Source organism: Lonchura striata, chromosome 3 (genome assembly GCF_046129695.1).
Source record: "Lonchura striata isolate bLonStr1 chromosome 3, bLonStr1.mat, whole genome shotgun sequence".
Lineage (NCBI taxonomy): Eukaryota > Metazoa > Chordata > Aves > Passeriformes > Estrildidae > Lonchura > Lonchura striata.
This window is the reverse complement of record NC_134605.1, coordinates 30,071,991-30,086,825: the sequence shown is the minus strand read 5'-3', so window position 1 is coordinate 30,086,825 and position 14,835 is coordinate 30,071,991. Positions and strand designations below refer to the sequence as shown.

The 14,835-nt window shown below is 58.9% G+C and overlaps 1 protein-coding gene across 2 annotated transcripts; it reads left to right on the top strand.

The window, feature by feature from the left end:
* The first annotated feature begins 339 nt into the window (after positions 1-339).
* LOC110481690 (uncharacterized) lies at positions 340-14,531 on the top strand. 2 transcript variants are annotated; one of them, XM_077782028.1, is made up of 23 exons: positions 340-930; positions 4,012-4,119; positions 5,514-5,669; positions 6,347-6,478; positions 6,601-6,792; positions 6,873-6,956; positions 7,073-7,191; positions 7,347-7,461; positions 7,729-7,812; positions 8,126-8,241; positions 8,413-8,557; positions 8,772-8,878; positions 8,995-9,061; positions 9,218-9,343; positions 9,419-9,550; positions 9,810-10,066; positions 10,184-10,307; positions 10,473-10,667; positions 10,976-11,131; positions 11,607-11,827; positions 12,142-12,319; positions 12,634-12,783; positions 13,008-14,531. In XM_077782028.1, exons 1-23 carry the CDS (start codon positions 502-504, stop codon positions 13,539-13,541), a joined length of 3,927 nt encoding a protein of 1,308 aa, XP_077638154.1. In that variant the 5' UTR covers positions 340-501; the 3' UTR covers positions 13,542-14,531. The 2 variants fall into 2 exon arrangements, with proteins under 2 accessions (XP_077638154.1, XP_077638153.1); XM_077782027.1 differs by having other exon boundaries at positions 7,726-7,812; positions 13,008-14,530.
* The last annotated feature ends 304 nt before the right edge of the window (positions 14,532-14,835 follow it).

Here is a 14,835-nt window from a genome sequence, read left to right as displayed (position 1 = left end):
CTCCGCCGCCTGGGGCGCCGGCTGCGCTCCCGGGAGAGCCGCCAGGCCCTGCTCACCTGCCTGCTCTGCCTCCTCAACCTGCGCAAGAAGGCGGACGACTGAAGCCGGCCGGCCACGGGCAGGGACGGGACGGGACGGACCCGGCAAGGCGCGGCGCCTCCCCCCGCCTGTCCGGCCCGCTGCAGGAGGAGGGACTGGGCAGGGGAGGGGACGCGCCCCGGCGGGGGCGGAGGGCCCGCCCAGGCAGCCGAGGCCGGAGGGTTGCCCGCGTCTCTCCGCTCCGGCCATGGTTGCTGGGCCGCCCCCCGCCCCGCTTCCCCCCTCCGCGGGGCCGCCCCGCCGCTGAGCGCCCCTGCCCGCCCCGGGGAAGGAGCCGGCGCTGCCCGGGCGATCTCCATCGCCCGCTCTCCCGGGCGGTGGGGGCCCCCGCACTGCCTCTTCACTCCACAGTGCCCGGGCCGGGACTCCCACTGCCCGCAGCGGGCAGCGGGAAGGGCGAGAATGTCGGGCAGCACGGCGAGGAAGGTGCAGCCCTTCACCATCAGCACCAGGCTCTCGGTGCCCAAGTGTGCCGCGGACTTCCCCAGAGACGCCTGCCCCGGCATCGCCCTCGCCTCCGCGCTGGACAGCCACCGCGGCCTCCGTCGCAGCATCAACGAGCGCATCTCCCTCTACCTGGCCCACGCCCGGGCCGGTCCCGCCGCCCACGCGGGGCAGCCCCGCAGCCCCAGCCCCGGTGAGGACGGGGGCCCCGAGGAGGACCGGCTGAACCGCAGCTCCCTAGCCCGCTCCATTAAGAAGATCACGCTGTCCAACTGGTACGGGGACGCTGGCACGGGAGAGGCAGGGGGACCCGGGGACCCTGCCCGCGCCAGCAGCGAAAGGAACCACAACAATAACAACAGCAGGACGGGGAAAGCTCAATTCAAGGTAAGCGATCCCGGTACTCTGTGCCCTGTCCTCGCCCCGTTTTCCCTGCAATTCCCCATTCCTCGCTGCCAAGGGATGGATAGGTCCTGGGGAGGCTGCGCCCATCCCTGTTGCCTTATCCCCATGCCGTCCAGGTAGCAGTCGTTGCCGGGCTCCTGGAGTAGTTGCTTTTCCTCCCGTGTGCCCCCCACGCACTTCTCTGTCACATCAGGCTGGCGGGCGGGAAGTCTTCGCGGGTGAGCGGAGATGAGCTTTCCCCGGGGCTGAGATGAGTCAGAAAAGCCCTGCCCTGGAGCCTGGCTATGGAGGGCTCAGCTTTCGAGATGCCTGTGATGCTGCAGTTGAGTGCGGGGAGCTGGGAACTCACTCTCTCATTTACCAGAGGGGAAACGGAGGCTGGGAGAAGGGAAGTGACTCATGAAGGGCCACACAGCCAGGCAAAGCTGGGACAAGGTTAGGATCAGGACCCAGGGCTCTCGGCACCCCGCCTTCCAAGTCTGAGCGCTAGCAGGCGCAGAGGTACGAATTCAACAGTGCCAGAGCTCAGGAGACCCCCTGACGGGGGGGAGGCATCTCGGAGACGTCGCAGTTTCTGGCAAGAGCAGGCAGGAACTCCTTGGGAATTAACCCTGACCTGCAAGAGCTGGTTTCCCGGCTGAATAGTACTAGGGAGAGCCGCGCATCCCACTGCCAAAACCCTCATCTTCATTGCCAATAAAGGCCAGGCACAGCCTCACAAGAGGTGCCGCTTCCTCCAGCACGCAATCAGCTCCTCGCTGGGCGGCCAGAGTCTGCGCAGCCCAAAGGGCATGGGCATGAGGGCTCCCCTCTTTCATATAAGGTAGGGACACGTGCTGGGCACGGTGGTGTGGGACTCTCGGGAGGCTGCCAGGATCAGCCCCTCCTCCCTGTCCAGCATAAGCATGTGGAGCTGAAAGAGGTGGGCAGGCTGCAAGATGGAGCTTTGGGAGAAAGAGGGAGCTGACAGGCAGGGGAGAACATGTGGGATGGCAGCTGGAGGAGAGGAGGGACACTATCTCCCACACAGAGCACGGTAATGCCTTCCTGAGTGTACCCCGCAGCCCTTTGATTTGCCCTTCACTGCCGCCCCATAGGAATGAGGGGCTTCTCCGGGATGAGCACAGTTCTGCCTAGGAGGGTCTGGCCCCACTCGTCTTGTTCGTGGGAAGTCACTGGCGCCTATTCTTATGGGAATGCGGCAAGCATATGTGCCATGTTAATTTTGCTTTTAGAGGGGGAAAAAGTGTTTGCAGAGGTGGCAGCTGAGGCTGCTGCGCTCATTTCACGTGTGGCTTTGCTCATGTCATGAAGCCTGGTGTCCTGCTAGGGAGCATTTAGCACAGCACCTCATGGATGCTGAGGCAGGCTCAGCTCCTTCTCCCGGACTTTGTTTGCTGAGAGAGTTTGTTGTTTTGCCCGATCGAGGACCCAGCTCCAGCCAGAGGGACCGAGAAGGGGGGGTAGTCCCGGTGGAGCAGCTCTGCAGGAAGGATGAAGTCATCGTTGTGCTGGCAGCCCTGTTTTCCTGCGGCTGACGGATCGTGAGACAGGGACTTTAAATAAAGCTCCCGTGTCACCTGCAGGCTTGTCTCCCACGGCTGAGCATTGGAGGCCAGCCTGAGATGTTACTGCATAAAGCTTTCTAGGGTCTTATGCCTCACAGGCACTTCACATTTAGCTCCCTATCATTCCCTAAATAGGCAGCCAAAACTCTCAGCTCTGTGGTCAGGCAAGGAGTTTCCTTTTCCTTCTAATACCCTCCTGCTGAGTTCTCACTGTGCATGCTAAGCTGTGATTCAGCCTTGTACTCTGTTTGGGATGGGATGCTGTGGCATGTGGCAGCAGTCTGTCCTCTGCAGCCCTGGGCCAAGCTTTGCAAGCCCTTGGAAAGGTCCAGTGGTGCTGCTCTCCTAGAAGTTGTAGAGCTATTGGGCCGCTTGTAGGGATCTGAGACTTTTTGGTGGCAGCAGCTCTATGCTGGGGGCTGCTGTTCATGTCAGGACTCTTCTGCAGTGCTGGAGAGATGGTGGGAAGCAATGTGCTGTGCAAGAAGGGAGTTCTAATTTGCCTAGGTTTGTTTCCCTTGGACAGTGTCCTCAGTTTGGAGTGGCCTGAGGAGCGGTAGGCCGGCTCTGGCTGATCCAGTGCCGCGTTTGCAGCTGTCTCGGAGGAGGGGTTGTCAGGGCAGCACACATTGTCCACCACCCTGTTTCTGTTGCCCTGTGCCCACTTGGATGGCTGCTACAGAGACAGCAAGGTGGCCCCAGGAAGGAATTGGAAGGAGGTCCCTAAGTTAGCCTGTTATATCCAACAGCCCAAGAAAAGATCCATCTGTAGAGGATGAGGCTTAATGCCCTTGGGCATGATCCAAACAATCCCACGCACCTCTCCTCCTGGGGCTGTGCTGCATCAAGGATAAGGTAATGTGGAGTTCATCCTGCACATCCTCTCTGTGCCTGGCTGAACTTCCTGGACTTTCTTCCTTCTGCCTCTCATGTTCCACACTCACCCCTGTCCTTTGGAAGCCCTTCTCTGCAAACCAGCTGCCCCCTTAACTCATCTCCCAGCTAGACTGAGATCAGGGATCAGCAGCTGAGAGGATTCAAGTTCATGATGCTGGAGTTGATGTCATCCTGTACCCTCATGCCTCTGCCCTACTGTCCTGGAAGAGGGCAGGGGAGTCTCACTCTGAACATCCTTAGATGACCTGGAACCAGTGGTGATCATTAATTGATTTCTGCTGGCTTTGGAATCAATTCAAGGAGAGAAAAGATTTTCTGGGGTACTGGGAGCTAAAATGAAGGAGGTTGTGAGCAAAGCAGCCTTAGGAGTTCTTGCCACTTGCTGGATACATAGTGGGAGCTGTGGATGCTGCTCAGAGAAGACTGGCCTAGATGCATAGGGAGGGATGGGCAAGAGCGCAGCCAAGCAGCGTCTGGGTACTACCAGCAGCTGCCTCTGGCCCAGGGCAGGAGGAGGTGGGTGAGTGCTCCTCTGTCTCCTTGGCTGCCAGGACTGTTAAGCACTACCAGGCTTACAGCTGTGCCTTCCTGCCTCTAGGTCTTCCTCAGGAAGGATGTGGATGCAGACAACAAGCAGCAGGAGCCTGGGAGTGTTCAGGCCAGTGTTTTCTGCTCTCCAGTGGGCAGATGCTCTCCCTTCTATGCGGTATGTCCCCCTGCCCTCAACATTAGGGGGGCATGATATGCAGCTTGGAGCTGAGTAATGAGGCTGGTCACTGGTGGTGTGCCCAGGTGTGGATGGAGCCTTGCCTCTTCCAATCAGTGCTGGAACAAGCTGGGCATGATGGGGCAAGGAATCAGCCCCCCAGGCAGCACCCAGAGGCTTTATTGCTTCCAAGGGCCAGATTATGGGCTCCTCCGGCCATGGCTGAGTCAAGAGACTAAAGGTCGTAGAGTCATAAGAGGGCCTGAGAATCTGTGTTGCTATTAAAAAAAAAAAAAAAAAAAAAAAAAAAGAGGATTTCTGTAGTTCTTGTGGTTAAGTAGAACAGGCATTGGAAAGTGACTCCCATGGTGTCAGCAGGGCACCACATGCCAAAGTGCTTAGAGAGCCAGAAACAGTTGCCTGAACCTCACTGCTCCACAGGGTCCTGGAAAATTGCTCGCTGGGAGGCTCCGGTGCAGCTAAGACCCTGTGAGGCAGCTCACACCCAGCCCTCTCAAGAAGGAAGAGCTGTCCCAGGCTAGGCCAGGAGCAATTTCTGCCTGCTGAGAGGAGGCAGCAAGCCTTGCACCTTTGGGTTCCTCCTGAAAATTCTGTTTCCTGTTTGCCACCAGTTAATATGCAGTCAGATCCCCATCCCTGGACAGAAGGGTGGGAAGCAAGTGCCCGGATGACGGTGCTGTCCCCTGGGCTGCGTGCAGCTGGGTCCAGGGCTGAGTTTGGAGAAGGGCCAGCACTTTCATTGGCTGACCTTTGCTGTCACCCCTGGCAGAGCTGGAACCCTGACAGAGAGTTTCATCAGCATCAACTGTCCACAAGGCCAAATCCCAAGGGAGATGCTGTGCTCTCTGCCCCCTCCAACCACTCACTGGGGATGGGAGTTTTGGGTGCCACCAAAGGAGTGGTGGGGCTTACCAGGAACCTGCCTCATGGTCCCTCCATCCCATCCCCTGGCATCATCCCCCTGCATGACACCAAACAGATGCTAAAGAAATGAATGCTCCTCACAGGGATGCACTGCCTGAGGCTGGAGGGGCAGCAAGCACTGCATCCATCTCCAGTGTGGGTGCCAGGACCAGTCCAGGTGCAGGATGCCCTCCCAACAGCCTGGAATGACCTAGAGAGTGACTCACTTGAAGGATAGCCCAGCAACCCCCTGCTGGGGTTGCAAAAGCCACCAATGTAGCCTTGGTAGAGGGAAGTGGTACCTCAGTGTGCGGGAGGAGAACCCCAAATATGTCAGTGAAAGAGTGGCATTAAGAATAAGGCATGCTGACCTCCTTCATTTGGGTTTCTAAAATGCTCCTGGGAGGTAACAGGGAGGGCTCCCTGGGGCAGCACACTGACACTCCCAACCCTGCCTCTGCTCCCCTCAGCTGGCAGGATCCCCGGTGTCATCACCCCAGAAAGAGAGCCCTAAGGGCAAGGAGTCTGCTGCAGCACCAAGATGCAGTGGGCAAAGTGGTGTGGAAGCAGCCCCTCTCCTGGACCTGAGTCCTCTGATAGCCAAGTTCAACCGGGAGATGCTGCAGGTGAGGCCAGCTGAGGCCCCCTCCCGAGGGTCTGCATAGGAAGTGGAATGGAGGGCCACCGGCAGCCTTTCTTGAGAGCTGTGGGGTGGGGTGTGCAGCAGGGAGGGTTGAACTCCCAGCCTGAGCAAAGCCATGGTTGTGGCATGAGATCATGTTTGGCTGCCTCTCCCTGGCTGTCAGCCCTAGGGAGAGGGGGTCAGCCCACACCAGGGCCCTGCTTCCTCTCTGTGTGCGCATGCTCCTCCTGTGCCCCATTCTCTTCCTCCTCTCAGGCCCTGTCCCTCCCCAGCAGCATGGGAACTGAGATGGTGGGAGGGCTGCTTCCATGCCATGGTGGGAAGAATGCATGGGTGTTTGCACTGGGGAGCAGGGTGGAGAGATGCTTTGTGCAGGGATGTTCTGTGCAGACCCGCCTGCTTGGGCAAGCCCAGTTTCTCCTGCTGGGCTGAGGCAGACGATGGACAGAAGTGAGGTGCTGCACACCTTCACATCCCCATTGCCACAGATGCTGTCCTGAGTGCTGGCCCGTTGATTCCCAGAGCAAACGTGTTTTCAGCTGAAAGGGTGCACTCCAGTCCCTGTCACAGCTTTGGGAAGGTTTGGGCTCAGGTCCCCAGAGCCGTGTTCTTGAGGCTCTGGTGGGGGCCCCCAGCCACGTGGCTCTTTGTATGTTGCAGGCAGAGACCTGGGTGCGAGGCAAGCTGCGGGACCTGAAGGACGGCTGTGATCTCCAGGATTGTGAGGAGGTGGCTCAGACCTTGCAGCGGGACATGAAGGATTTTGAGAACACACTGATAAAGCTCAATCAGGTGGGGCCAGGCAGACCATAGCATGGCATGGATCCCGTTACTCACAGCACATGTCTCTGGGTTCTCTGCAGCAGAGGATCCCTGGGAACCTCTGATGCTGAGTGGGTTGCTTGGCCCCACAGATGGGCGAGCAGCTGATGTGGAGGGCAAGCCCCAGTGCTGAGGCCGTGCAGAGGCAGCTGCTGGCCCTGCAGGACCAATGGCAGCTCCTGAAGCAGACGGCTGCCAGCCAGAGCAAAGCCCTCGGGGGGCTGCGGGGTCTGCAGGACTTTAACAGGAAAGCTGAGCGGCTGGAGACATGGATCAAGGACAAGGTTTGGGGGATGGGAAGCATGGTCTGGGGAAGGGGACAGCCTGGTTGTCCCCCACCTTCTCACACCCTTGCCTGGCCCAGGAGGATAGGCCCTCTCTGGCAGCCCTCCTGCAGGAAAGCCCGGATAAGATCCAGCTTACTCGCCGCATCCTTGACTTGAAGCAGGTGAGATACTGCTGGGGGATTGCTGACCTTTCAGGGACCTCAAATACCTTGAGGCTGGGGCATGGTACAGGTCCCTGAGGAGGGATGCTGATGTCTTTCCTCTCTGCTTGGGCCAGGAGGAGCAGCAGTTCCAGAGTCTGCACAAAGAGCTGAACAGCCTGGCCCAGAAGCTGGAGAAACAAGGCAAAAATGAGAGCAGAAACGTCTCAGCCCGGCGCAAGCAACTCAACAGATCGTGAGTGGAGGACACATGGGCTGAGCAAGGCTGAGCCAGGCACCATGAGCTGACTGACTGGGAAGCAGAACCCACCCAGACTTCCTGGCCTAGCTCTGCACAGCTCCCCAGACAGGCACAGGCTGCCATTCACCTTTCCCCTTTCACCTGCTCAGGTGGCTTCGGCTGCAGGGGACCCTGAAGGAGCACCACAAGGCTCTGCAGCTGGCCCTGGAGGTGGCCTCCTTCCTCCAGCAAGCAGATATCCTGCTGGGGGTCATCCATGCAAAGGTATCTGCACTTCATCCAGGTTCACCCTAGTATGTGGGGCTGTTGCATGGCCTGAATGAAACATGGTGGGCAGTATCTCGCTCTTGTCCCCTGCATGGAAGCTCCTGTGGTCCCAGCACTCTCAGCCTGGGCTGTGGGGAGAGAACCAGGGGATGGAGAAAGGGAGCCAGGTTGGCAAGTGCAGCTTTGCACTGTTTCTTTCTGCTGAAGCTGGGAGCAGGGCCCTGTCCTCCTCCCACTGCTGACCGTGGCCTCTCCTTACAGCAGAGCAGCATCTGCAGTACAGAGAAGCCAGGGGAGGGCGAGCCATGCCAGGATCGGGATATCAGGGACATAGCCAGCCAGGTGATGGTGAGTGTGATGCTCTGCTTTGTCCTCTGAGCCCTGGGGAACATCCTGACAGGGGGGAATGTGAGCCTTCCCAGGCCAGCTCTGCCACCAGCAGCGCTGTGGGCTCTGCCAGCACCCCCCACTATGTTGGTGGCTGAGGCTGTGTGATGGATGGGGGAATCTCCCCGGGGGCAGACAAGGACTTGGATAGGCACTCACTGCCTCTTCTGTCCTCAGAGGACTGGTTGTCATCACGCACCCTCCCCATGGCCATTGTGGTTTATCACTCTTGAACTCTGTCTCCATCACTTCCCAGCTGCTCTCTCTTCTCCAGATGCTGGATGTGACAGTGTCCCAGCTCCTAAACTTACAGCCCAGCCTGGCAGCCCAAGTCACCTCAAAGCACCGAGACGTAAAGGAGAGCTGGGCACAGCTCCAACAGGCACTGAGGTAGAGCATAGCTGTGCAGGAGCACCAGGGTCCCAACCCTGACCTCCCAGCACTGGAGCCAGAGGCTTGGGAAAGACCTGGGTTAGCCCCCAGGAGGCTGTCTCTGGGGCTTCACTCAAGGTCTCTCTTTATCCTCTGCTCCCCTGGGCTTCCCTTGCCTTCCTTTCCCAGGACAGGGAAGGTTCCAGCACGGGCAGACAGTTCCCCAGGGGGCAAAGCTGCAGCTCCAAATGCTGAGCCCCGAGTTGACGATAGCAGACATGGGGCTGTGGGTAAGGAAGCAGCAGCCAAGTGGACAAGAGGACTTGGCAGCATGGTAAGCACTATCTCCCTCCAGGCATCTGCAGCTCCTCTGCTTCCAGAAGACAAGGGAGCCTTTGGGAAAGGGGTTCAGGTGTTGGGCAGAATCCAAGCTGAACACTCCTGGATCTGGTCCCACCATTTGTGGGAGGTGATAAGTGCCAGGCCCGGGACAAAGCAGGTATATGCTTTGTGCTGGCCAAGGAGGAATGGGAATCTTTGTGCCACAGGTACCAAAAGATGTGCTGGAGAAGATGGCAGAGCACAAGAAAGGAGAGGAGAGCAACCCTGGCTCCCCAGCAGTGGGACAGACCCCTCATGGAGGGGACAACAAAAGGTACCAGCTTGTGGAGGTGGCTGTGGGAGTAGGACATAATCAAACGGGATGGGGATGGGGTTCCTCTGTGCAAGGGGGAACTTGCAGTCCTGACTGTCCTTCTCTCTCTGCTGGAGGACGAGAGAGGAAGAGGCTGAGCGGGGGCTGCAGCAGCTGGAGACCCAAGTGCAGGATGTCTGCCAGGTAATGTCTCCCCAAGAGTCCCCTTTGCTCCCTGCCCATCCAAGAGGAGACAGGGAGTCACTTCCCTAACCTCCTCCTGCTGCTCGTGGGCATGAAGGCTTGTGCCTACATGCCTGGTCTGGGCACTAACCCAGCATGTCTCCTGCTCCTTGGCAGACTCTGTCCCCATACAAGGAGAGTATGGGTATGGGAGTCCCCTCATGTCCAGTGGCAAGCCCGGAGGCAGCAAGGATTCAGCAAGAGCCCCTGTCCCCCAGCTCCAGTACCAGGGCTGTGCTCCTGGTGAGCCTGCTTGGATATGAGGTGCGGGCAGGACACCAGGTGGGACCCATCCTAACTGCCCTCCCTGCCTCCCAGGAGGAACCAGCACGAGGAAGGCCTCCCAGGAGCCCTCAGGTGGAGGCCATGCTGTGGGAATTGGGAGAGTTATGGGAGGACCTGCAGAGGAGGCATCAGGAGAACGGCGTAGTGCTGCAAGAAATCGATAAGGTATGTGGTGTCAGGGCTAGGGTGAGCACAGGGCATGCTCCAATTGGAGCAGCTTGCTGGGGATCACCAAGTGAGGCTGGCACCTCTGGGGCCTGGAGCTGCAACACTGGCACTGATGTCTCTGGCTGGCCTTGCAGATGGCACACTTCTCCCACTGTGCTGCCTGTGCCCCAGGTACCTCCAGTGGGATGCCAGCATGGCTCCTGCCTCCTCTGGCTGGCTCAGAGCCAGGCTGATGGGTAACCTGCTCTCCCTGAAGGCACTGAGGCTTGTGGGAGAGCTGGACCAGGCTGAGCGGTGGCTGCAAGACGTGGCTGGGTCACTCTTGGAATCAGTCGCCATGAGAAGCTCAGCAGAGCTGCGCCGGGACCTGGAAGAAATGAGCCAGCTGGAGAAGCAGCTCCTGCTCTGTGGCCTCAAGCTGCAGGCACTGCGGGAAGAAGCAGCAGGCGAGTCGCCCACTGAGCACGAGGGGGCAAGGAAGATGCAGAGGAAAGTGGAGATGGTGGAGGAGAAGTGAGTCCTGGAGGCAAGTGCCTCTTATCTGGTCCCCAGGTTGGATGGGGAGGAGGATGTTGTCCCTGAGGAGGTGCAGAAGCTGCCAGCACCTCTGATGAGCACCTCTCCCCACAGGCTGGCACATGTGCAGGCGGCCCTACGGCACCGGGCAGCAGCTCTGTGGGACTCCCTGGTGCTGTCTGAGTTCCTGCAGGACCTGCAAGAGGAGGAGGCAGGGAGCCAGCAGGGATCTGCAGTGGTGAGCAATGTGGCCAAGCATCCCTTGGGGTCACACAGCACCTGGGATTAGACTTAAGGGTTGATCTGTGGTTGGCAAGGGGCCCCTATTGGGTGCTCCCCTCCATCCCAGCTGCCTGGGGTGTCACTCCCCATCTCTTACATTTGGTGTTTCTGCTGGCTTCAGGCAGGGAGTGGGCGTTGTGGCTCGCAGGGGTGTTTTGCCCTGCTCTCAGCCCAGACTGAGAAGTCTCCAAGCAGTGAGGAGATGAGGCGCCCCTTGGGAGAGCTGCAGGAGGCCGTGGAGATGCTGAATGATGCAGCGAAGGAGCGGGAGAGGGTCATGGAGGTGGCAGCGGAGACGGAGAGCCTGGAGCGTTTGGTAAGGAATGGAGGCTGGGAGCCTGGGGATGCAAGCAGGTGCTTCATCTGCAGCTGGACATGCTGGCTCACTGGACAGGGGATGCACTTCAGCTGTCCTCAGTGGGACACAAGGACATTGGGATTCATGGGGACCACTCTGTGTGAGGCTGGTATCCTTTTCTCTCCCATGGCTGGCACCTGCCCTTTTGCAGCTGCATGGCAGGGTGTCCCCAGGCCAGGGTGGGCTTGGGGCTGTGTAGCAGGTGGTAGCACAGGGTCTTCCACCCTGGGGCTAATCTCCCTCCGTGTCTCCTCCTGTCTATCCAGGTGGCGAAGATATCCCCACAGCTGGAGGCCCTTCAGTGCAGAGCCAAGGCTCTGTCTCAAGACATTGTCCTAGCAGAGAAGAGCTTCACCACGGTGAAGAGTGAGAAGGACCTGCAAGAGCTGCAGGGCTTGCTAAGCTGCCAGCAGGAGATGGAGGTGAGTCAGGGGAGCACTGCCAGGGAGGTGCCCCAGCTGGCTGGGGCTGTCCCAGTGAGGCGCTGACCCCTGTCTGGGGGCCCAGGTGTTGTAAATTTTGGCACACTGTGGCCACTGTGGCGAGGCGGGCTGGAATTTTCCAGTGGAGCTGAGACTTGCCTGCTCTGATCCCCTCTGATAGCACGGGCCAGGAAAGGGGATAGAGCTTGCATCAGCTCACATGTGCCAACACCCAGCTGCCAGCACCTCACTTATCTTCCCTCTGGTGGGGAAGCGACTCATGCACCCAGGGCAGGGAAGCCAGGCAGTTCTGTGCTCTTCCTGTGCTCCCCACGGAGGCTAGCTCTGCCCACTCTCTGCAGCCCATGTACCAGCATCCTCTCCTCTGTCCCTGCATCCCAGAATGCAGGGGAATCCAGCCTGAGTTCAGAGGGTTTGGATGCATCTTGAACCTTTCCTGCCTTGTGATCTTTAGCAAGCAGTGTCACAGACCCTGCAAGGGCAGCTGGAGGAGCTGGAGAGGGCAGCTGCCCGTGTGCAAGAGCTGTGCCCCGCTCGGCAGTGCCCCATCAGCTGGGAGCTGCAGGAGACTCTGTGGGCCTGGGCAGGGCTGCGAGAGCTGCTGCGGGAGACCCGGCTCCGCGTGCAGCAGGCCAGCCAGCTCCGGCACTTCTTCAAGGATTATTTAGCCATGATGTAAGTGGCAGTGACCTGTTGGGGTTGCTTCTGTGGTGGCTGAGGGGGAGCTGGTGAGAGCATGGCATTGGCAACTATGTGGGCAGTGCTGGAGCTGCAGCCAGGCATGATCATGGGGAGCCTGGAATGCAGGGTTGTACCACAGCTGTCTGTTGTGAGGCAGCCCTGCAGCATCTTGTCCTGCCTCAACAGTCTTGCCACAACGCTAGTGAGCTGCTTCCAGCTATCCCTGAGCATGGGAATGGCTTCCCTGGGGCCTGCAGGGCTGGAGAAGGTTTGGGTCATTCCTCAACCTGTCTTTCATGTGCTCACAGCTCCTGGACTGAGGACACACGGGCTCAGATCTTCTCTGAAAGCCCAAGCAGCTCCAGTATCCCGGAGACTCCATGTGAGGAACTGGAGAGCAGAATTGAAGAGAAACTCAAGGAGTTTGAGGCACTAGCAGCAGCAGGGCAGCAGCTGGTGTCTGAGGAGCACTACCTGAGTGCAACAGTAAGGACAGGGGAAATAGGGTTGGGGGCAAATTCTCAGCACTCCCTGAAGTCCTCTGGGGATAGACCATGAAAGAAAAGCAAGGTGTGGGTCCAGAGCCCCAGTAAGTGGGATGGGGACAGCTATGCATCCCTGGGGCTGCTCAGGGCAGGAAGAAGTTTCATCCAGTGGATCCTGAGCTCTGAGTTGATGTGGCTGTGACTGTATCCCACTCACAAAAACCTCCTAACTGCTCTGTTGTGAGATATCCTGGTAGGGCCAGTGTCCCTGGGCCAGGAGTCCTTGCAGGCTGCCCAGCATTTCTCCTCCATCAGATAAAGGAGCGCTTGGAAGAGCTGCAGAGCATGCTGGGCTGGGTGCTGGTGCGGTGGCGAGCACAGAGGCATCAGCAGCAAGATCTGGGGAGCAGACAGGAGGACAAGAGGGAGCTGGAGAACCTCTCAAGCACATCCCCCACTGGTCAAGTGAGTACCCAGCCATGCTGAGACTCAGAGAGAATGACCAGCCTTGAGGCTGAGGGTAGCAGAGGCACTGGATGGAGTACGTGGTGCAGAAGGTGGGGAGGGATGTGTGCCAATACCTGTGAGAGTCTCTGGGGTTCAGGCAGGGCAAAGGGAAGGCTATCCTGAGAAAATGCCTGGCTCCAACAGCCCTTCCTTCATGTTCCCTCTCTTGTCTTGCTCCCCAGGAGCAGCATGCCTCACATGTTCCACCCCACCTGGAAAGCATCCACAGCCCAGTGAAGTTCATGCCCTCCTCCCTCCTCGAACCTGTGCAAAGATTAGAGCCAAAGCTTCCAGAGAAAACAGCCATCTCCCCACCCACGTCACCCCTCTCAGATGCCCCATCAGGAGTGGAGCAGAGCTGGGGGGAGCCCAGCAGCAAAACACCCCATGATGCGGAATCCCAGCAGGCTGCCACCTGGGATCCTGCTGAGACTTCCACGCTGCTGCTGCCACCACGGGGCCCCTGTGGTCTCGGGGGGACGGTCAGCCTCATCCTCAGCATTGGCAAGAAGGGCGAGAAGAAGAAGGCACAGCTGCTGGCCAGCAGCAAGCAGCCATGGGAGGAGGCACTGCCAACGGTACGGGCGATGGTGGGCAGCTTTGGCAGAGCCATGGGCGGCAGCCACACAGCCAGAGCAGCTCTCTGGAGCTGTGCCACAAGCAGACTGGGAGGCTGCAAGGGCTGTGGGGTAATCCCCAAGCTGAAACCCCTCTAGGCCATTTCTTAGTGAGCCGCTGGGACTCTGTGGGTCTCTGAAGAGGGACCTTCGGCCGTGCTGATGCTGCGTGATGCCTTAGGGCTGAGACCGGCTTGTGCCACCCACTTTGCCTGTGCTCTCCTGCAGCAGTTCCTAGCTCCTTGCCCACTCCGTCCTCTCTGTGTGTCTCTTTCTCTCCCCTTGCTCAGCTCCCCACCACTATACACTCAGGCTGTAAAACCTTTTGGAAGCGTTGCCAAGGGCTTTTAGGAAACACTTGGGATAGCTTAAAGCAAAAAAGAAAGCCACCCCACCAGCCACGTCACCAGCTGGTGGAAGAGGTAACATCCTGGGGGAGGCTGCATGCTGGGCAGAGTGGCTGCATGGTGTGAACCTGCCTGCCACCAACCCTCCCGGCCATGCCACGGTGCCCTGGTGGCAGTGGTTCATTGGGAGAGGGAAAACCCTGCTGGGGATGTGGGTCCAGAGTGTGGGTGCTGGGACGTGGGAGGAGGGGACTCAGGCAGGGCTTGCTGCAGTTTGGCCCCCCATTCAAGTAGTTTTGGTGGCCATGGGAGATATGGCTACCTCGTGGCCAGTGGGAGAGCCTCCCTGCTCCATTGCTGGGGAGCAGCAGCAGTTCCTTTTGTAGCCAGCTGAAGGGGACAGAGGTGGCTGGGGCTGTGTGAAGGGCACATTTTGCTGGGGTGGGGATCTCACTCCAGGTTGGTTGGCTTATATCTCTGAGTTTGGGAATTTGTAGGGGCTCACATCTCTTTGTTGCTCCAGAGCCTGTGCAAAAAAGTCTGTGTGTGAGGAGCCCCAAGGGCAGCCAGGCTCAGTAGCCAAAGGAAAGGGCAGGACAGAGAGGCTGGAGGGTGTTGAGGTAGGGTGAGGGGCTGCTGGGCTGCTAGGAGGGTTTTGGTAATGGGTGCCATCCAGCCTAATGGATACAGGAGAACACTACTCCAGCTCCTGCAGACTCTTGCAGCTGTCTGCAAGCCCAGGAGAGGGTCTGCAAGGAACAGGAGGGGCAGGGTCTGCACTCAGTCCCTGCTCTCACATTCATTGCTCTACTGCCTGGAGCATACAGGGCTGGCAGGCATGGACAGCAGTGACTGCTGTCTCAGTAGCCACCCAAAAGTGATGGCTTGGAGGTCAGCAGTGCCAGGGAAAAGCTGTATAGCAGTCAGCCCCAGCTGTACCACACCTGGGGGACTCCATCATGGGAAGATTCCCTTGTCTGCCTCTACCCTCCTTGTCTGCTTCTGCCCTGCCTGCACCAGTGTGGGAGCAGCCCTCAGGGAACTGA

What these genes read in the sequence shown, in the direction of transcription:
- LOC110481690 (XM_077782027.1), top strand. Translation starts at nt 502, where the DNA reads ATGTCGGGCAGCACGGCGAGGAAGGTGCAGCCCTTCACCATCAGCACC. An exon ending in GTACCAGGGCTGTGCTCCTG is followed by an intron (nt 9,344 to 9,418) that starts GTGAGCCTGCTT and finishes CCTGCCTCCCAG; the next exon opens with GAGGAACCAGCACGAGGAAG. An exon ending in GCACATCCCCCACTGGTCAA is followed by an intron (nt 12,784 to 13,007) that starts GTGAGTACCCAG and finishes CTTGCTCCCCAG; the next exon opens with GAGCAGCATGCCTCACATGT.